Source organism: Tiliqua scincoides, chromosome 7 (assembly GCF_035046505.1).
Source record: "Tiliqua scincoides isolate rTilSci1 chromosome 7, rTilSci1.hap2, whole genome shotgun sequence".
NCBI lineage: Eukaryota > Metazoa > Chordata > Lepidosauria > Squamata > Scincidae > Tiliqua > Tiliqua scincoides.
The window spans coordinates 28,419,018-28,441,247 of NC_089827.1; the positions used below are offsets into that span (position 1 = coordinate 28,419,018).

At 46.7% G+C, this 22,230-nt stretch overlaps 1 protein-coding gene across 1 annotated transcript in view; it reads right to left on the bottom strand.

Annotated features, from left to right (window-relative positions):
• Positions 1 to 16,725, bottom strand: part of REDIC1 (regulator of DNA class I crossover intermediates 1) — a 29,417-nt gene extending 12,692 nt beyond the window's left edge. Inside the window, exons 1-6 of the mRNA XM_066633744.1 lie at positions 16,703 to 16,725; positions 11,747 to 11,786; positions 7,821 to 7,956; positions 6,752 to 6,884; positions 3,858 to 3,924; positions 2,316 to 2,449 (exon numbers count right to left, since the gene is read on the bottom strand). Of these exons, the coding sequence (XP_066489841.1) occupies positions 2,316 to 2,449; positions 3,858 to 3,924; positions 6,752 to 6,884; positions 7,821 to 7,956; positions 11,747 to 11,786; positions 16,703 to 16,725 (533 nt within the window). The remainder of the gene's footprint in view (positions 1 to 2,315; positions 2,450 to 3,857; positions 3,925 to 6,751; positions 6,885 to 7,820; positions 7,957 to 11,746; positions 11,787 to 16,702) is intronic.
• Between the last annotated feature and the right edge of the window lie 5,505 nt (positions 16,726 to 22,230).

Below are 22,230 nucleotides of genomic sequence, written 5' to 3' on the forward strand. Positions count from 1 at the left end.
CCCATGCAGGGATTGGAATGTGGCAGGGGGAAGGCGGGGTGGTGGTGGTGGAATGGAGCAATGATGGGGGTGGGGAGGAGGGCAGATCAGGCCTGGGAGAGGGGCAGGATTGGCAGCAGCAGTGCACACCAAATCCTGACCCTCTTCCTGGGCCTGATCAGCCTTCTCAGGTCAATGCTGACTTGTGCCAGCAACTGAGTTTGCACAGGTCCAAATCGACCCATAGTAGCTACTGGGGCTTACCCTGGGACAAGGGAACAAATGTCCCCTTACCCTGAGAAGACCTGCAGTAGCGGAAGACATGCCAGAACTGCTGCATTGCAGCCTGGGGAATTAGATAGGATTGGGCCATTAGCTTCATACCCTGTTCACTTTGCAGGCTATAGTTTATGTTCTTTGATGCTACAGCAAACAACAAATTACCACAGACACCCACTTATAAGTCGATCCCACAGATAAGTCTAGGGTAGGCTTTGATAAAAAATCATGGGATTTTATATGACCCTCAGATAAGTCCAGGGTTAAACTTAGGGGTGTGTCTGAGTCTGACTAATTTTGTCTGATTTTACCTGAGCCAGATCCTGAAAAATAACCTACCAGTAATTGTTACCTAAGAACTGTACAGTCACTAATTTATTAAAAGCATAGTATTAAAAACACAGTATACATACATAGTATGTATACATACATGTATACATACATAGTATGTATACATACATATGCTATTTTAATACTGTTTTTGCTACACTATGTATATACATAGTGTAGCAAAAACAGTATTAAAAATAGTCTCTATTAAAAACTATGATCTATCTCATAGATCATAAGATACATTTTTATTCTCTAATTTTTAAAATTGTACTCTTAACAACCATTACACTATCAGAGTAAGTCCACAATCCCATCCACACTTTCCTGGGAGTAAGCCTCATTGACTTTAATGGGACTTACTTCTGAGTAGACAAGCCTAGGATTGTGCTGTAAGTACACTGGAAACAGCATACCAGTAGAACCATTAATGCAATCCTCCTTTAAAATGCCTGGGGCCTTAAGCCAAAGGCTCTACTAGAACACACAACATAGAACACACAACTGAGAGTGTGCAATGCAGTTCGCAGCAGAGAGACAAGCAACAAGGAGTGACTGAGCAAGTGCAGCTGCATATAGTTGCACCTGATTTACTTAGAAGTAGACCCTCTGTGGAGGAAGGGCAGCGGAGTTCCTGGCAGCTACACTTCCTGCCAGCCTGCACCCAGCCGCTCCCCTCAGGGTTCCTGGAGCCGGAGGAGCCAAGGCATGCAGGGCAGTCACCCAGGCAGACGGAGGGGGCCATTTGCAACTGGGTGGGGGGGATTTAGTAGGAGAATGGACAGCTGCGCCTCGCCCAACCTGCACCCAGCCAGTTGCGCCTGGAGCGCTGGAGGGGGCAGGGCATGCGAGGGCAGCCTGCCAGCGATGCTCCCTCGCCTCGCCTCTCACAGCCCTCCGCCTGCACTCCCCACCACAGTCCCGCTGCCTGCGGGGGCAGGGAGCGGAGCGGGCGCATCCTGGCGACTGCTGCTGCTCGCGGACCAACGGAGAGCAGGGAGCCCTGGGGAATGACCTGCGCTGCCCCGCGGCTGCGGCCAGCAGGGAGGGAGGCGCCGGGGAGCACCTGGCAGGGAGTGAGCAGCACAGGACGATCCCCGGCGCTCCCTGCCCTCCGTTGGTTGGGTGGAGCCAGGAAGCCCCCCGCTCTGCTCCCTGCCCCTGCGGGCAGCAGGACTGTGGCGGGTGTGTGGGAGGGCCCCGAGAGGGTGTGGGGGAGTGACCTTCATGCCCTGCCTCTTCCGAGGCACCAGGCACGACAGGCTGGGGGGAGGCGCAGCTGCCCATCCTCCTACCAAGCCCCCCCCCCCGGAAATGGCCCCCTCCGTGCGCGGGGTGACTGCGGAGATAAGACGAGGGGGCGATTCTCCCGTGAGTTTAGGGCACAAATTTATCGCCGTATGGAGTGTAAGCATGACGACAAATTGTACATATTGACAAAATTGGAGCTCTGTGCACACTTTTGAAGCCATAGATGGTGATGGAATTCAGACTGGGATCGTCCAACCTGGTGTATCTCCACTGGTGTGTCTGCACAGGCCCCAATGATTAGACAAATTGTACATAAGCATGTACAATTTAGGAAGCTAATAACCTTTTAAAGTAAGCTTATCTTCCAAAATCTTTAAACAATAAAAATATTAAAATTTACTTGAGGAACCATGACATTTTTAAGAAGAAGCAAACATCTTTTCATCTTCTATTTGCAATGCAAAATCTGTACCTACCTATTCAGCTGCTGGAAACCTCGACCCTCTCGTGCACCTACATCAGAGTCACTGAGATTCCTTTGCCTATGTGCTGCCTTAGGAAGCCAAGAGCTTTCACATTTAAAATTCACTGGCTGAGAAGATGGTTGGTACTGTCAAATATTATAGAAAGAAGCTGTCAAATATTATAGAAAGAAGCCCTCAGGCACCTGCATAACCTTTTTCCAAGTCTACATAATCCCAGTAATATGTGGATACGTTTTTCATGGACAATCCAGGGAACACTCAGGATTCCATTATGGGGTCCTTGATTAGTATACAGTATATAGATTGCTCTGTAATATGTATGTGTATGAATTCTGCATTAAAAATAATCCTTTTTGTGTTTATTAGGGCCCAGTTCAATGGGCCTCTGTGCTAGCAGAGCACTGGCACTAGGTGTCACAAATGTGCCATAAAGTCTTTGAGTAAGCTGCACTGGTGGGGAGGCCTGTGCCAACCTGCCAGCACCATGGAGGAAGGCACAGCCCACAATGACCAGGTAACCGCCCAGTGGCGCGGGGGCATGGGAAAGGTCACAGGAGGGTGTGGGGGAGTCGTTCCTGGCCAGAGAAGGGTGGAACAGGGGGAGCAACTGGCCCAGGTGAATGGCAGAGGCCTCTTCTGCCAGGTCCTGTGCTCCATGTCAGACTCAGAAACCTGACATGGGTCTTCTGAAGTCTGTGCCAGTGATTTAGCTGTGCCATTGTGGGGGCTGGGGCTTTACTTGGGGCAGGTACGGCCTAAGGGCAATGTCACCTGATCTCTGGGGGGGCACAATGGTGTGGCGGGCAGATCTCCCACTGCTGCAGCCAGCATCTGGCAACCCGGGAGGGCAGTGCAGCAGAGTGTAGGCTGGGACTGTTTGACCTGAAATGGAACTCCCAAAAGTAGTAGGCAGTGACATTATGTCACCACCAACTATTTCCAGGTGCCATGCTTTGCATGCAGTACCACAAGCATTTGGCTCACTGTGGCTGCAGTTGCCACAGCTGCCTGGTGAGTGGGAGGCCACTGTATGTGCCCTGCATTAGGCCCCATTAGTCCTGGGGGTGACCCTAACAAACGTTTCCCCCCCCCCAAGGAGACCTCCAGTGGCTTCCTTGGCCCTGAAGGATATAGTGGTGGCCATTTCAGCACTGCTATAGCATGTAGCGCCAGGAAGGCTGCCCGCTGGATTGGGATTGGGCTGCCCGCTGTTAGTTCACATTGAGCACAATTTTTATTTTATTTTTAAAAAATTATATCCTATCTTTACAATCCACATTGCTCAGTCCAAAGAGGTTCAGGATCCAAAGTTGTAAATATAACAAATAATAAAATCCAACTTTTGATCTAAAGCTAACATCTTGGGATAGGCAGCTGGGATGACTCACTATGACACAAATGTTTATTGTACAAGTTCACGCTGGAATATTCCAAAACCATCCTCTAGAAGCAATATACGTATTATGCTATAACTAGCATTGAGCGATTGATGATATGGTGTAAGTAGGAGAACTTGGTATAAATGTGACTTACTTGAGAATGAAATTTATCTTTTTCCAGGAGATATTTTCTTCTATTTTCTAGTATTTGCTGCTGTACTCTATTAGTAAAAGATGAGATGGAAAAAGGAAGAAAATAAATTGGAACATTTTCAACATTATTTACGATTTCAGGATTTTTATTTTTGTACTGCCAAATAGAGGCATGCCTGGTATCCCAAAGGTGTTGCTGCCAGTGACAAATTCCAGAAGGACAACCATACTGCTCTATTGCAGCAAAAACCACAAAGGACCCAATCCAGACCCATACTTGGGCTGATAAAAGTCCCTTGCGCAGGCCCGAGAATGTTGCAAAAGAGCCATAAAGCACTTTTGTGCCACTCAAAGGGGAGACAGGCCAGCGCAAGGATATGCACCATCCTCCCTGTGCCTACGTGGGCCCCGGGGAAGGGTGAGTTGTGCTGGGGTCAGGGGATGGTGTGGGGAGAGTGGGAAGGAGGCAGGAGTGAGGTGTTTCAGGTGGGGGGAGGGCAGGCAGTGGGCGTTCCTGAGGGTGGGCAAGTGGGGAGCAAGAGACGGGAGCAAGTGGGGAGCATATGGAAGTCCGAGAGAATGAAAAACAATTCTTTAATAAGACAGCAGTAGGTCTGTCAAATTACTATGCAGAGTACAATTGAATCCAAAATCCAAAATGTTTTAGTGGAACCAAAATCTGAGGTGGTAGGGGAAGAGTGCTATTAAACTATTATTGTTTATATTGGTGATTTTCAACCTTTTTCATCTTGTGGCACACTGACAAGGCACTAAAATTGTCAAGGCACACTATCAGGTTTTTGACAACTGATAAGGCACACCATGCTGCCAGTGGGGGGCTCACATTCCCATTGGCCCTACTAATAAATGATCTTCCCCCAAATTCCTGTGGCACACCTGTGGACCACTCGTGGCACAATAGTGTGTCATGGCAGTAGTTGAAAATGACTGGTTTATATACATCAGGTTTTGGAATACGATTGACAGTTCAACATAAATGCAGGGAAGAGATTTCACCTGATGTTCAAAATCTCATCCAAGGGACAAATTTATTTTAATCCTATAAATATGAGAAGCAGTAAAAAAAATTTATAATCATAAACCAGAGAGCTTTATCCATCAGCAAATTCTCCACAAATGCCTTTCTGAAAATTTCAAATGTGCTTCTTTTTCCAACTACAGAGCAGAGCCTATGAGCTATATAGTGACCCTCAGATAAAAACCTGCCTCTACTTGGGATTCAGCAGCTGCTATAACCTGTCCCAGGAACAGAGACCCTTTTGGGGTAGAGAGTGAGAGTGAGAGTGAGAGAGAGTGAGAGAGTGAGACCCTTTTGGGGTGGGGAGATTTTCTGGTGTTTTTCTCTTCTCCATTGTTCCTTTGGAGTTCTTTCTTCCGATGCCAGCTCTTTCATTACCATAGTGTTTTCCTGGCATCAGCGACATGCCTGAAGGACACTTGGGAAATTATATATGTTGACCCCTCCTTGTCCTGCCCACATCACTCCCACATTATGCCCCAATCTCCTCCCTATTTAGGCATCTCCATGAGCAGAGCTGTGCTCGCGTCTGAGCTGCATTAGCACAGCATTTTTCCAGCATTGCGTCAGTGTTCATGGTGTGCCCATTGGTGGGCAGACTTCTTACACTGGTGGGGCTATTGTTGCACTGGTGTACATGGAGATACAGTGGCATATCTGGAGTATAGGGTTTGGTGGGTAGACTTCTTTTTTTACTTGTACTAGAAGCAACAATCCACTGATTGGCACTGATCCAGCTTACCAGACTGGATCAATGGGGACAACCTAGGAAAACAACTGAAGTATGAAGTGCTGATTCTGTCAGGGCCTTATTACTGAAGATGTCAACATCAGTCTTTATGTGGAAAGGGAGAATACTTTTATGACCAGAAAAACTAAATAACTAAAAATACTCTCTAATCTGTTTTATATTATCAACTCAGTTACCCCTTTGCTTGAATTTTACTACGAAGAAAGAACATGAAAACTTTTTTCTACCTTAAGTTTGAACTTAGCTAACATGCTGATATCCTCTTTGAGAATGAAGAAAAGTGATTGTGATACGATTATTGCAATAATGTTTATTTGCTATAATGGATCAGAATATCCCTCCTCCATTTTAATAAGACAGAGAGAAAGCTGTCTGGCTTCTTTTTGATTTGCAGAGTGCAATCCCAACCTCGTCCCTTGCACCAGCCCGAGTGTTGCAAATGTGCCATAAAGCACATTCGCAATTACTTTGGACCTGATTGAGCCAGCACACAGACATGTGCTGGCTCCCGGAGGCCAAATCCAGCCCCTGACCCAGTAAGTTTGCAATGGCTGAGGGCAGCCGATGTGGGAGGTTGGTGGGAGGATGGAATGGGGTTGTTTCTGCACGGGGGGGGGGGGGGGAAGGAGGGGGAGGGACGGCTGGTGGGCAGCCCAGGCCCAGGATGGGACCAGACTGAGCAACTTAGGCCAGATCCTAACCCCCCTTCTGGCCAGACTGGCATTACACTGGGCTGCTTGAATCTGCATCAGCAATTTTGCTGGCGCAGATCTGAGTAGCCCCATGGGGTGGCTCGCCTGCAACACAGGGTAAGGGGACAAATATTCCCTTATTCCAGGTTGCATGGCAGCCACCTCCTAACCTGCACCAGATACAGTGCAGGCCAGGTGGCCTACCTATTCCCACATAGATTAGGTTTGGGCTGCCACTGATTAATGCATGTGTCTGGTGAGTTGTCATTTCAGCTATTATTCACATGTACTGAGAGAGCTGCATATGCATTTTAAAGTGCATCTGTTATAGGTAACAATTTTATATTTAAAAAAATCTCAGAATGTATTGGATTATATTGAAATCAGAAAGACAACTATTATTACACAAGTACCTGTTCTGGATTGCAACTGGGAATGGTTCAGGTGGTCTGCCTTCTGGTGACTTGGGAAGTTCTACATTGTGCCGCCTCTGAGGAATTTTTATTCCTGAGTTAATATCCACATAAACTGGTTTTCGAACTTTGTCTGTAATGAAAATGCTCAGAAGGTTAGCAGTTCTTTCAGGGAATTGCACAGGAATAATCAGTGTTTCAATCAAAGTACAGAAGCACGAATCTTTTAATTAATGCTCTGTTAATATAGAGAGCAATTCAAACCTGCGCTGGAGTAGGCAAGCCAGGAGGCTTGCACTGCATCCCAAGGCAGGTTTGTGGGCAGCAGCAGCTCAGCCAGAGGCAAGGGGAAACTTTTCCCCTTACCTCTGGGTAAGGGCTGCTGGCCCCAATGGGTCTCCTTGGACCTGCGCCTCCTCTGGAGGTAGCGCAAGTCCAAGGAGAGTGGAGCGGCTTGAAGCCGCTTCGTTCTTCACGGGGATGGGGGTTGGGATCCGGCATAACTGCCGGGTCCCGGCCCCACCTTCAGCTCCCTGCACGCCCACCCCCAGGGCCACCCATCACCTGCCCTCCCCCGGCCCAGGAACGCCTCTCTCCCTCCTCCTCCCTGCCTCCCCACGCCTACCTTTGCTGCTTGTGCCGGCGCGTGCGCACTGACACAAGCGGCTGTGGGGAAGTCGAAGCAGAGGTTTATGCCAGCCTCCGCAGGCCGGCGCTTCTCGGAGTGCCAGCCTGGCTTTCCCACGAGGAGATACAAACATGCTTTATGGCACATTTGCAACCCTCTTATGCTGGCCCAAGGGACTTTTAATTATAGCAAAAGGGACTTGGGCCGGCATAAGGTGCTGTTTGGATTGCTATGCATTTCAACTTTTTCCTCCACCATTTATAGTTTGTAGCTCATCAGTACAAGTTAAAATGTTGGGAATTCAGATTTGGTACAGTGGATACTGGGGTACAGGACAGGTGAGAACTTGAAATGTTATGTTTATAGTATATGCTTGTCAATGAAAGCATTTGGTAAACTTGCCAATTCAGTTTTTCATTTACTATGAAAAATGGTACTCACCAGGAAGATCTTTCTTGTTAGCTATCTGGTTAACAACATACAAATTGAGAAGATCTAAACTGACACCTGAGCTCTTAAGGGGAGATATGTTCAATAGCTTCATCTTTGATTTAAGCCTTTCCTTTTCAAAAAACTCCTATTAAGAAGGAAAGAAAAATGTAATCACTGTATAGATTTTTTTTTTTACTACAAACAAAGATATTTATTATATTTTAGTTAGAGCTTATTATAGCAAAAGAAAATAGCTGGCAGTTTTGGAGGGGTTGTCTGAAAGAGAGACCTCTAGCTGAGGGGTGAGGTCAAGGTGTTCTCTGGCTTGTTCCTTGTTGTATTTCCAGGGCAACTGACAAGGGCACAGACCCCCAGGATATGCCATGTTCAGACTTGTGAACTAGTGAGGCCACATTGCTTTTACCTTCCCATCACTGATGAATTTCTTACTGGCATTAGCACAATAGATTTCAGTCCTATGCACAAACTGTGCAGCATTTAACATTTACAGGTATAACATAATTATCTATGGATTTTTCACCCATGGTTTTATGAGAAGGGCCCTTTAAATTAAAGGAAAAAGTTGTTTAACAATAGCCTTGTTAATTGAGAGGGCAGCCAGCTAACAATCCATCAATCATTCTCTCTCCAGGCACTTAGAACAGCTTCACTCCCAGGCAAGCAACCCCTCCCTTCCCCCAAGCAGAAGAAAGATAATCACTTCTTTCCCAGCGCTGTCCTGTGGGGGAAGGGAGGGGTCGCTGGATCAGAGTGAAGGCTTTCTAAGCGCCTGGAGAGAGACTGATTGATGGATTGTCTGCCTAATGACTCTGTCTTACATCACAAAGGTAAGCAAGGTTGTTTTTAAATTGCCAAGCAATGGAACATTGTTTTTTAAATGGATGTTATAATATGATTTTCGCCATCCATGTGAGTTCTGGGAACAGAACATTCGCAAATAACGGGACTTAGGGCCCAATCCTATCCATTTTTCCAGGGCCCGTGCAACCACACCAGCGAGGCATGTGCTGCATCCTTTGGTGGGGAGGTAGTCACAGAGGCCTCCTCAAGGTAAAGGAACATTTGTTCCCTTACCTCCTGGCTGCATTGTGGCTGCACCAGTGCTGGAAAGTTGGATAGGATTGGGCCCTCAGCCTGTAGTTCTGTAACAAAATTATTGGGGAAAAATGATTCACATTTCTTCTCTTCAGCAAAGGAACAGATTTATTAGATGGAATAAAATCCTTCAGCTTTCAAATTTACACTATCATCTACTCCAGTGTTTCTCAAACTGTGGGTTGGGACCCACTAGGTGGGTCGTGAGCCAATTTCAGGTGGGTCCCCATTCATTTCAATATTTTATTTTTAATATATTAGACTTGATGCCACCACGGTATGTGACTGCATTTGGGAAAATATTACAGACCTGTATGTTTAACAAGCTATTATGTATATTTTAACAACGATAGTACATGGGACTTACTCCTGGTTAAGTGTGGGTAGGATTGCAGCCTAGGATTATTAAAAATTTTCCTGCATGATGATGTCACTTCTGGTCATGACATCACTTCCGGTGGGTCCTGACAGATTCTCTTTCTAAAAAGTGGGTCCCAGTGCTAAATGTGTGAGAACCACTGATCTACTCACAATGAAAAGTCATTGCATAAAATAAATCTAACAATTTCCATTTAAAAATAATTATAGGAGTTGAATGTTCATATATACTATAAACTAATGAATAAGTTACAAATATGGAATGTTTTAAACTTGTTCTAGACAGTTTTTCATTTCAGATATACTGTATATATGTATCAAACAAAGCCCCCCCCCACACACACACACGAGAGAGAGAGAGAGAGAGAGAGAGAGAGAGAGAGAGAGAGAGAGATCTAGTCTAGCTAACACGAACTATGTAATAATTGAACTAATGACTCTTCCTAATTAATGCATGGTCAAAAAAAGGACATGTTCTCCAACTATGAAAAGACAGCATTGTATTAAACTGATATCACCAACAACACTGAAAAGACTTAAAAGTATAGGAAATAAACTGATTTTAGGCACTAGCCTATAATGGAAGACCATTATTTGTATCAAATTGCAAAACAGTCCAATTCATTTACTGAAGCATTAACTTCATTACATAACTAATAAAATCCTAAAAAAGAATATTGCAATAATAAACATTCAAAAAATAAGAAAATCCCATTTTCTTTGCCTCTCTAAATTGCTTGGTTTTGTGGTAATGGTGCTTTTTGGTTGCCCAGCTTGCTCTCCAACAATCCATCATTTCTGACTTCTATCCTTATTGCTGTCTATGTATGAAACTTTCCCATCCTTATTTTTAGATATGATTATATCCTGCTCATGTGAGCTCCCAGTGGTTCCCATCAAGGAACAGTGATGTGATATCAGGCACCTCCAGGCTATTCACTGGGCTCCAGGTACGGCACTTTATTGTTAATTTCGAATTAGAGAGGGTCACGTATGTGTGTGCGTGTGCGCGCGCGCGCGTGTGTGTGTGTGAGAGGGAGAAAGAGAGAGAGATCTATTTTGCTCAGGCTGGAGACTATAATTTTTAAGATTACTAAGGGCACAATCCTAACCCCTTATGTCAGTGGTTCTCTGGGAGAGTTTGAGAGCCACTAAGTACTTGCGTGGGCGGGGGGAAGGCAGCGGCGCAATCCCCAGGATTGTGCCGCCCAGGGGGGCTGCAGGGGCTTGGATGCACTTACCCAAGCCTCCTGCAGCCTCCCCAGGCTGCGGGGAGGCCGGCGTGACCTGCAGCTGGGTTCCCCGCAGCAATGAAAGTAAATGCGGAGCGATCGCACCCTGCTGCGGGGAGCCCTGCTGCAGGTCGCGCCGGGCTCCCCGCAGCCTGGGGAGGCTGCAGGAGGCTTGGGTAAGTGCACCCAAGCCCCTGCAGCCCCCCTGGGCGGCACAATCCTGGGGATCACGCCGCTGCCTCCTCCCTGCCTCCAGGCTGCCCTGCCCCTTAAGGGGGCAGAGGCCAGGGCTCACAGGCTGGGGCGTCACGACGCCCCAGTTTGAAAAACCCTGCCTTATGTCAGTGCTTTCCAGCATTAGCATAGTGGTGCCAATGAGCTGTGTGCTGCATCCTGCAGTTGGGTATTACTCATGGAGGCCTCCTCAAAGTAAGGGAATGTTTGTTCCCTTACCTCAGAGCTGCATTGCCCTATGTCAGTGCTAGAAAGCAGCATAAGCAGTTAGGATTGCGCTCAAAGAGCGTTTGGGTCCAATACTATCCAATTTTCAAGCACTGATGCAGACTGATGCAGACATAAACAGTTAGGATTGCGCTCAAAGAGCGTTTGGGTCCAATACTATCCAATTTTCAAGCACTGATGCAGATATGCCATGCATTGCATGCTGTGGTGGAGTGCCAGTTATCAAGACCTCCTCAGGGTAAGGCAGTGGTTCCCAAACTTTTTCAACTGGCGGCTCCCTTGACCTGCTGGGCATTGGTCACAGCTTCCCATTAGGGCTACAATCCTATACATTGTACAGGGCAGTGTGTTATTCCTAAGGATTCTGCAGCGCCCCTGGCAGATTTCCATGGCTCCCCAGAGAACCATGGCTCACAGTTTCAGAACCATTGGGGGTAAGGGAACATTTATTCCCTTACCTTGAGCCTGCATAGCAGCTGCATTGGCTCAGCTCAAACAGGTGCTGTACTACTTTCATAAATACTACAAACATCTGCAAAATCTGTAAATAGAAAAAAAGTTTGGGATGCAGGTAATCATGGCTTCACAATTACCACCTGTAACACTATTGAAAAAGAAAAGATCATCTGTGTCCAACCTCAGTCGTGATGCCAGTATTGTGTACATGCTCAACAGCCCTATATATTTTCTTTCTAAAAAGCCCAGTCTCAAATGTGTGCCCTCCAGTACAGTGTTAGCACTGCTTACCTTCTGTTTTCTTCTCTCTTTAGTAAGCATGATTCTTTTACTTGAAAATTTAAAAAGAAAAATGAATTTATTTTTACAATCTTAATATATTTCTAGAAATAATAAATCATTATAACTTAATACTGAATCCTAATGAATTTCCGTTAATTTTTTAAATTACCTCTATGTGCCTATGCTATGCCAGATTATAAGCAATCATTAACCTACACAAATCAACTGAATGCACGAAGACTCTGTGTGACGTCAACTGAATGTGACGAAGACTCTAAAATATATTGTGCTCTGAAGTCAGCACTTTTGAGCAACAAACCAATAAAACCATTATGCATTGGGTTAAAAAAACAACCAATGAAATGCTACATAAAATCAGTCTGCATTTTCCTGTGTGTGTGTGTGTGTGTGTGTGTGTGTGTGTGTGTGTGTGTGTATTCTTATCTACATGTGAAAAAATGAGTAAGACTGCAATCCTATATACTTACCTGAAAGCCCCATTGAACACAATGGAACTAACTTCTGAGCAGTCATGCACAGGACTGCATGTAGAGGCTATCACTGCTTACAGTACTGAGGGTACTGGTCTAGGACTAGCCTGGACAGGTAGACTCTCTGATGGGTGTGGACTCTTGGCCTGACCTGGTCAACCCCTGCTACCACCCCTGCTTGAGGCCGGTGTTGAATAGTGGATAGTGTTTTTTCAAACTAATAATAATAAATAATAATAATAACTTTATTTTTACCCCGCCTTTCTCCCCAAAGGGACTCAAGGCGGCTTACAACAGGTTAAAAACAGATTAAAAACATAATTTAAAAACAAATAAAAGCATATTAACACATATCATAAAAACATTAGTCAGATAAAAAGTAGTAAAAAGGTAAAAAGAGCATAGAGCAGCAAGTCATAAAAGAATCAGGCCTGTAAAAAATTAAAAGATGTTGAAAAGATGTTAAAAAGGCGAGAACTCAGAAGGCTTGTTTAAACAGAAGGGTCTTCAGGGCTTGCTGAAAAGTCTCAAGAGAGGGAGCCATTCTTAAGTCAAGGGGAAGGGAATTCCATAGCGTTGGTGCCACTACTGAGAAGGCCCTATTTCTAGCCGCCGCCCCACGTACCTCCCTAGGCGGCGGCACTTGTAAAAAGGCCTTCTCTGATGACCTAAGAGGATGAGCTGGATTGTACGGAAGTAGGTGATCTTTAAGATACCCTGGCCCAGAGCAGTATAGGGCTTTAACGGTCAAAACCAGCACCTTGAATTGGGCCCGGAAACGAATGGCAGCCAATGCAGCCGCTGGAGAAGCGGACTGACAGAGTCAAACCGCCTACCTCCAGTAACTACACGGGCCGCCGCATTCTGCACTAGTTGCAGTTTCCGAACCATCTTCAAGGGCAGCCCCACATAGAGCGTGTTACAGTAATCTAACCTTGATGTCACCGTGGCATGGATCACCGTGGCCAGGTCTGCACGATCCAAGTACGGCCGCAGCTGGCGCACCAGCCGAAGCTGAGCAAAGGCCTCCCTAGCCACAGCAGCCACCTGGGAATCCAGGAGCAGCTGTGAGTCCAGGTGGACCCCCAAGCTGCGGACCTGCTGCTTCAGGGGGAGTGCAACCCCATTCGGTGCAAGCCAATTGTCCAGCACCTGCATCGAGGATTTCCGAACCAGGAGAGCCTCTGTCTTATCCGGATTTAATTTCAGCTTGTTAGCCCCCATCCAGATCCTCACTGCCTCCAGACAGCGCTCCAGACCCTCAACCGCCACCCTGGAGTCTGGAGGAAAGGAGAGATAGAGCTGAGTGTCATCCGCATATTGATGACACCCCACTCCAAACCCCTGGATGATCTCTCCCAGCAGTTTCATGTAGATGTTAAATAGCATGGGGGACAGAATTGAACCCTGTGGCACCCTCAAGGGCCAGGGTGTCGAACAGGCATTCCCCAGCACCACCATCTGGGGCGGATCCTCCAGGTAGGAGCAGAACCACCGCAAAACAGTGCCTCCAACTCCCAACTCGGCCAATCAGCCCAGAAGGATACCATGGTCGATGGTATCGAAAGCCGCTGAGAGGTCCAGCAGGATCAACAGGGACGCACTCCCCCTGTCCAGTCCCTGGTGTAGGTCATCCACCAAGGTGACCAAGGCGGTTTCCGTCCCAAAGCCTGGCCTGAAAGCAGATTGAAAAGGATCCAGATAATCCGCTTCATCCAAGACCTTCTGGAGTTGAGACGCCACCACCCGCTCAATTACCTTGCCCAGAAACGGGATGTTGGAGACTGGCCGGTAGTTGTCTAACACAGTGGAATCCAGGGAGGGCTTCTTCAGGAGGGGGCGAACCACCGCCCGTTTCAAAGCACATGGCAACGTCCCCTCCATCAAGGAAGAGTTGACCACCCTCCCTGTCCACTCAGCCAGTCCATCCTGGGCAGCTCTTATCAGCCAAGCTGGGCAAGGGTCAAGCAGGCAGGCAGATGGCCTCACACTCCAAAGGAGTCTGTCCACATCCTCAGGCTGTACAAGCTGAAAAGAATCCCACAACACTGGACAAGCAGTTGCCAAGGGTACATCGTCAGACGTTGTCAATGTGGCATCCAAGTTGTGACGAATACGATCGATTTTATCTGCAAAATGTTGTGCAAACACATCACAGCGGCTGACCGTGTGTTCCTCCTGGTCTACTGGAGGGGCCTGATGGAGGAGGCCCCGCACCACCAAACTAGAAACCTGGGTTCAAATTCCCACTCAGTTATGAAGCTTATAGGGTCACACTGGGCCCCCAGTGTGTGTCCCCCCACTGGGGTCACATCTATCTCTCATACAGTGAAGGCCAAGGTAGACCTGAAAAGAGCAACCATATTTGTTGTGTGTCCTGTTCATATGGCAGACTAATTTTACAGCAAAAGGTTTGCACACGTGAGGATGAAGGGAGCTCAACACTGCTCTTTATCTTATCTCCTTGCATTCTACAAGCACTTTTCTCCCAACTTGTATATATCAGAAGTAAACCAGGCTGAGGAGAAAAGTATCTAAAATCCCAGAAAATAGGGAGATATGGTGGTGGTGGAGGATTCTATTCCCCTCCAGTCACTCATGCACACCTTCTGTTGTAAAAGTTAAACACTGACATAGTAGTATACATGGCCAGACAAATAAATAGCTAGCAGGGCTAACCCCTCACTTTTGGTAATGCCCCAATGAAGTGATAAACCTGTACAGGATCTGGGCAGCACCACTTCTGACTGCAGGTGAGGGCTCATCATACATAATTTCCCTTCATATAGAACAGGTGGGCAAAAATTTTGGCAGGAGAGCCACATCATCTCTCTGACACTGTGTCAGGGGCCAGGAAAAAAAAGAATTAATTTACATTTCAAATTTGAATAGATTTACATAAATTTACATATTAGAGATGGAACTTATATGAATGAATAAATTTTACTGAGCTTATTTATAATACACATGAGAACTATAATAAAGTTGTGCACCAGTTAACGGCGGGGATTTGGACCACAATCCCCATTGTCAAGCAACACTTGACACAATCTGAACCCTCCGCAGGGAAGGGGATGCTCCACTCCACTCCCCTCCGGAGGGGTTGTCTGAGCCTCCCAGAGGCAGTGCACGTCTGAGCACTGCCTCTTTGAGACTCAGACTGAAATTGCGGCTCTCGCACGACTTCCAGTTTCACGAAGGAAGCCAGAAATCGTGCGAGAGGTGTGATTTCCTTCAGTCTGAGCCTTGTAGAGGCAGCACTCAGATATGCGCTGCCTCTGGGAGGCTCAGATAACCCTCTGGAGGCAAGGGGAGCTGAGCTCCCCTTGCATTCAGAGGGTGAGGGTGTGTACCCGACGACCACGTGACTACATGTGGTCGTCACATATGCGATCCCGGCGTAAGCCGGTAGGTTGCTAAGGAGCACACACCTGTACAGGCATGTAAAACTACATGAGAACTATAAACAGTTTGCCACACACATCTTGCACAGTGAAAACATACAGGCCAAGCCATAACAAGCCAGGCACATATGGAGACATAAGTTGTTCAGAGGCAATGGGGGCGGGGTGTGTGTGGTTAAAATAATGCCCAGGGAAAAGCAGAAAACACATGGAGACTATAAAAGGCCTTGCTCAAATGCGGCCTGCAGCTGGTGTCTAGCAGTTTTGATCAGCAGTTGCAGGCCAGCCCAGGCTTCAACAGTCTCCAACGGGCCAGAGGTTGGTTCATTGGAGACTGGGGGCTCCCTGAGGGCCAGATTGGGGGTTCCCAAGGGCCACAAGTGGCCCCCGGGCTAGGGTTTGCCCATCCCAATAGAGCACATCAGGGAGAAGTGTAGACTAGAAGACTTTCTCCTGACATCTAGATTTCTATGTGGAGAGAATGGGGTTTTGTTTATTTGTTTTTGAGCAAACATCAGATTGAGGACTCTAAACACAGGAAGCCTGTAATCCTATACAGAGTTTCCTGGGAGTAAGCCAGTAAGCTTGAACACAAGCTTGGACACAAGTAAGCCAAGTAAGCTTGAACACAAGGGACTTACTTCTGGGTAGCCATGCATAAGATTGTGCTGTGTCATAAAAGTGCTTACAATACACATTCTCTGCCTTGGAAGCAAATGGCCTTGAATGCAGTTTGCATTTTGGATTCAGATCAATTTTCCTTAGAATGTCTGTCTTCACTCCATGAGCCTCGCCCTGCAGCCTGGAGTGGTACGGCCCAGATACAGGCTTACCAACGTAATGAGAATTAGGCCTTGTTGTCAAGGCCAGTGTGGGCTTAGACCAGGGAGATGGCTTCAGCTGCCATCTGTGGGAAGGATTCATTTTGTCATCTTTGGCTGCCTTATACCTGGCTAATGGATCAAATCATTCAGCTCTCACACAGTTTAGGTGAGGAAGGCAGCCTGCATACTACTACAAGCCATGGCTGTTTTCCTTAGCAGTTAGGAGGCTCTTTTAGCATCACTCACCGTGAACCACCAACCCAGTTCATTTTCTCTCACCAGAAAATACACAGCCCACAGAGAGGCCTACTGAGAAAGCAGATACAGCCCCAGCCTCCTAATTCTCCTGGCCTGAAGTCCAGGTGAACATCCTCCATCCAGGAAAGGGAAAAGCCACTGAGAAAAATTTGTCACTCTGGTGATTCTTCCATGAATACCAGGAGCTGCTATGGCCCCAAAGGGAGGAGGGAGGATCTTTCCCCCTCTCTGGGCCTGACCACCAGGCCCTCACTGGAGCTTTCAGCAGACATCCAAGAGTCAAGCTCGCTTCACAGTTAAGTAAGAGAAATGAATAAAGTGGGAGGGAGGTAATGAGATAGGCCTAAGACACTTGTATATAGAATTAGAAGCTGCTTGAACCCTTTTTCCTCTTCATGTTTAACATTTGCACATGGTTTTGTACTCTCAGCCTTTCTTTTCCACATGAAATGTTTTGGGGCTTTGCACAAACACACGCATCCCATATAAAAGTGTGGGGGCCTTAACCTTCCTCTCATACTTGGCTTCCCTAGCACCCAGAGTAACCACGAGGCCCCCTAGGAACACATCCCCAGCCACTCCTGGCCACCAGGGAGCAGGCTGCAGGTCAAGGGAGCAGGACACTTGTTCCTGCCCTTAGCAGGTTGGAGTCATTCAAGAGCCCTGATTCTGCCCTTCAGACATGGGGGGAGGGTGTTAACTGCCATTTAGCAATGGCAGCGGAGCGTCTTGTGCTGCTTTGCTGTGGATAAATGTATTGCATCATGAGCTTTTGTGGACTACAGTCCACTTCACCAGATGCTGTCTATGAAAGCTTGTGCTAAAATGCATTTGTCAGCCTTTAAGTTGTCCAAAGACTCTGGATGGATTTGGCCACAGCTTGCTCAGCCAGAGTGGCCACATATGTTTTTTTAAATATTACATGCTTATGTTTTTTTGGCCCCTTCACTTGCTCTCTGGTCAGCTTTCTTAACTGTGTGAGGGAGTTTCATCCAAACCACTCTTCTACATGCACTGTGAGTGTGCATTGTTCAGATGAACACCCTCCCCACACGTGAGCATGCAACTGAGCCAAAGAAACCTGACATGTTGAGAAGTGGGAGAAGTGTGCACACTCAGAGTACAATCACACTAACAGTCCAATCCTATCCTTTTCCCACCCATACATGCAGCTGCGATCAAACAGGGTGTGCTGCATGCTATGGGGGGGGGGCCTGATTGGGAGGCTTGGAAGAGGTAAGGGAAAATATTTTCCTTTACCTCCCTGTAAGCCTTCCAATTGTCAGTGTATCTCCTTGGACCTGTGCCAGCTCTTTAGCTAGCACAAGTTCAAATTGAGAAAGGGAACTTGTTGGGAGACAAGGAAGGGATAGCATACGGGTGCAGGTTGCACATGCCCGGATACACCCCCCTCCCACCTGACACTTCTCCTCCCCTCCCCAGTCTCCACCCTGTTCTACTCACCAACTGCCCTGCTCTGTCCACCCCACCAGCTTACCTTTACTCCTCTAAAATGGCCTGCTCTGCATGCCAAAGTAAGGCCTTTGCGATACTGTAACACTAGTTACAACATCACAAAGGACCTGATAGGATTGGGCCATAAGAGGAGCCGGTTCAATAAGTATTGTCCAAACTGGCCCTTTGTTAGATACAGGACAGGCCAAAGAATTTCTGCATTCAACACAAAATTAGCCTGTAGCATTCATTGCTCCAGGACGCTGTGAGAATGGCAATTAGTATGCGTACAGGTCCAGCCTATTTATACACTGATTTTTTATACACGGATTTGACTCAACACGAATGGTCCCTGCAAATGAGAAGGAATGTGCTCATCCCTGCAGAAAGGGAAAAATGCACCCCTTTAAAATCAGTTTAAAAAACTGAACAGTACTTTAACAATAAATAGCCTCCTTATTGAGAGAGAGGGGAGGCAGCTGGCTGACAATCCATCAGTCCTCCTCTCTCCAGCAGACCCCTCCCTTCCCCCTGAGCACATGAAAGAAATATACTTTGCATTGGTGAAGGGAGGGGTCTGAGTGAAGCCTTTCTAAGCACTTTGAGAGAAACTGATTGTTGGATTATTGTCTTAATTACTCTCTAACTCTAAGGCTGTTTTTAAATCACAGGGCCGAAGAAACTTTGTTTTTTAAATTGATTTGCTATAGTGCTATAGTTTTTTGCCATCCACATGAGTGCTTGGAACAAGTTTCTTTCTTTCAGTAAAAGTTGTAACAGAGGGTTGTTTCTCTCTCTTTTTGCATCTTTCCCTCCTCTCAGCTGTCTCCCCACCCCACTTCTGTTGACATTTCAGCTTATAAATGTCCCAGGACAAGGGGAGAACAGTACATGTGGCTTTACAGTGTGACAGAAACCCTGCCCTGAGGGACTGACAGTCTAAATTTTGACTGTGCGTATGACAACAGGGAAGGCTGTGAGTCGACATATGTGAGGTAACAAGGGAACAGTGTTAGTGCATCTAGTGATGTGTCCTTGGGCTTCCTTTCATCTGTTCATGGAGATGGAGGGTTAAACCAAAATAGTCATGAAAAAGATGAGTTTCAAGGATGGACTTTATGAATTTTCTTTCTAGCAATGTAGTTCAATGTACTTGTCTGTGCTAGCAAATCATCTGTTTCATCCTTATTTTTGTTAGTGAATCTTGACCTTGTTTTTGGAGGGTTGTGGGGTTTTCTTGTTTGTTTTTCAGACAAGAGGCCAACCCAGTGCATGTTCTATCACACACACACACACACAATGCAGGCATACGCTTCTGGAAAAACCTGAAGGGTGCCATTTGACTGACGGAGTTTTGCCCTGGCTAGGAAACTGCTGAGGTTGCCCCATCAAGAGTCTTGACTCTTTGTGTTTTGGTTCAGTGCAGAAGGAGATAAGGGCCAAACACCAGCCTGGATTCAGAAGGAAGATAGTTCAAAAAAGCCCCCAGTTTAACCTTTCAAAGGCTTATGGCACTTTTTTCCTCCCAAGGAAATAAAACTTTTTTAAAATATTAAGATAAAGTCACCCACCCTCAAGTCTCATGGGAGCATGGGAAGCCCATCCATGACACAAATGGATCATGACATCAGGCAGTAGATGGGGGGCAGGAACAAAGAGATGCCTGCCACTTCTCTTCAGTCCACTTGCAACAGAGCTGGCCTCCTTACTTGGTTCCTTCCTCCACATGAGCTCATTAAAGTGGGCAGATTGCAATCCTCAGGCCCCCTGCCTTCACACCTTGCTCCTTCCTCCATCAAGTTCCTTAAAAAACATCTGCTTGAGGATTAGAATACAGCTTTCCTGCCCCTTGTTTGGCTCCTTCCTTATGCTCTTTAAGCCAGAAATTTGAAACACACTACATTTCCTGCTTCTTTTAAAGACCCCATGTAGAGGAGCCAGTAGGGATGTGTAGGACCAGTAATGTCTGGGCCTGCTGAGCCCTGGCACTCATGGCTGTGTCTGCCGTGCCAACCAGGTAGCAACCCAGCAGGCCTTGTGTGGTCCACCAAAGCCAGCTACTACTGCCTTGTTCCCAGCCACATCAAGTGTTGCAGTGGCCAGATAGTGTAACATCCCTTTTCTATTATGTGAAAAACATCTCTCACCCTTCTCCACCTCATTCACATCACCAGGTAAAGGGGTGGAGCACTTGGCATGCCACCTCAGGCATCAGGAGGTCTTGGACTAGTCCTGACTGGCAGGGACATGTCTGCTCATTCTCTGAAAAGCACCAGATATATGGATGTACGTTGTATGAATGAATGATTTTGCCAAGAGGCAAAATGTGGGACTAAATACAGAGAGTGATTTCCCAGGAACATGAATCAGGATCTTGTGATGTCTGACCAAAAAAAAAAGGGGTGTGGCTGGAATCCATCTGGATGTTGCCCCATGTAGAGTCCCTTTCCCTAGAGCCAGAACCAAAACTTTAAACACCAGAATGTGGGGGTGGGGTGTGGGTGTGCACTGCAGCCTGTACATGTGTGAACTATTAAAAAAAAATTCAGAGCTCTGCAATAGGCCACAGTCAGGAGGCTTAAAAGCTCCCTCCCCCTCACTTGGCACGAAAACAGCTGTGTTGCTGTAAGACAAACTGAAAGGGCTTGGTTGTAGTGGAAAAAATGTGAGGCTGCACCTCTCTGGGCCTTGGAACTCTTGTCCTGATGGCATCCAAACTAAAGAGAGCCACGTTCACAGATGGAACAGGTTAAAAGGAGAGGAGGGGAAAATGCAGTGCCTGCAGGAAGAGGCCAATGCTTGGGGAAGATGAGCAGCAGGCCTAAAAACTGGCCATACATGAATGCTTGGAAACAGGCAGAACCAACTTGAGACATGTTAGTGTGTGAGGTAGTCTATCTTGAAAATCCCCTTTTCCACAAATGGAGGCACAATCTTCTGGAGTATTCCACTGCAGAAGCCCTATGGAATGAAGTAGAACTGTGCCAGGTTGTTTCAACAGGGGTTGAGTGGGAGAACTTCCCCAAGGATTGTGCCCCAAGGAAGCCGGTTTGGCTAGGCTGAGAAGCAGCATGTGGCTCTGGTGCCTGTTCATACCATGCCAGTTCCCCACCTTCAACCAGCAACCTACAAATCTTCTGTATAAATAATAAATCTAATACATTTGTAATAAATTTATTTCTGTACTAAATAAATATCTCTATTACAAATTTAATATTTGTCATAAACTGTATTTTTGTGTGCAGGGTGGGGGGTTGCATGTGGTCTACGACTATTCCAATCTTTTCCTCAGTGGTCTGTGGGCTCCTGAATGTTGGAAACCACTGGTTTAGAGCCTAGCCATGCACACAGGTGCCTTTCAATCTATGTGTCACAAATCAAAAGAAGGTTCCTCTGCATGTGCCTCTGACTTCTGAACAATAGCGCGCACCGACACATGGTGGCTGTGGTCTCCCTGTCAGCCTTTTCAACATCTGCCTACTAGAGACAGGAGTGGGGGACATTGTATCTGGAGGACAGCAGCTCCACAAATGAAAACTTGCCTAAGGCTGAAATCTTGCCCAGCTCACAGCAAATAGTATCTCTCATAAAAGTGTGTGGAATTTGGGGCTGTTTCTCCCTATTTAAAAAAATGTCTCCCAGAAACCTGACTAGGGCAGATTTTCCATTGAAACTAATAGGATTTGGAGCCTCTTGTGCCCAGAAGGCCTGCCTGTTAGCCTGTAAGTTCAAGCAGCATCGTTTTGGTTGCAGGTACACCAGCCTGGGTAAGTTGAAGGGAGAGAATAAGCCTACATAGAAAATAACTTCTAGTGGTGTAACCTTGTTGGAGTTGCCTCCACAGGTTATAAAAAATGTCTGAATTTTTTGCTCCGAGTTTGTCCTTGACTTATCTACAAGATCAACTTAGGCCCAAATCCTAACCAAGTTTCCAGCACTGGCATAGCTGCGCCAAGGGGACATGTGCTGCATCCTGCAGTTGGGTAGCACTCACGGAGTCTTCCTCAAAGTAAGGGAATGTTTGTTCCCTTATCTAGGAGCTGCATTGCCCTTATGTTAGT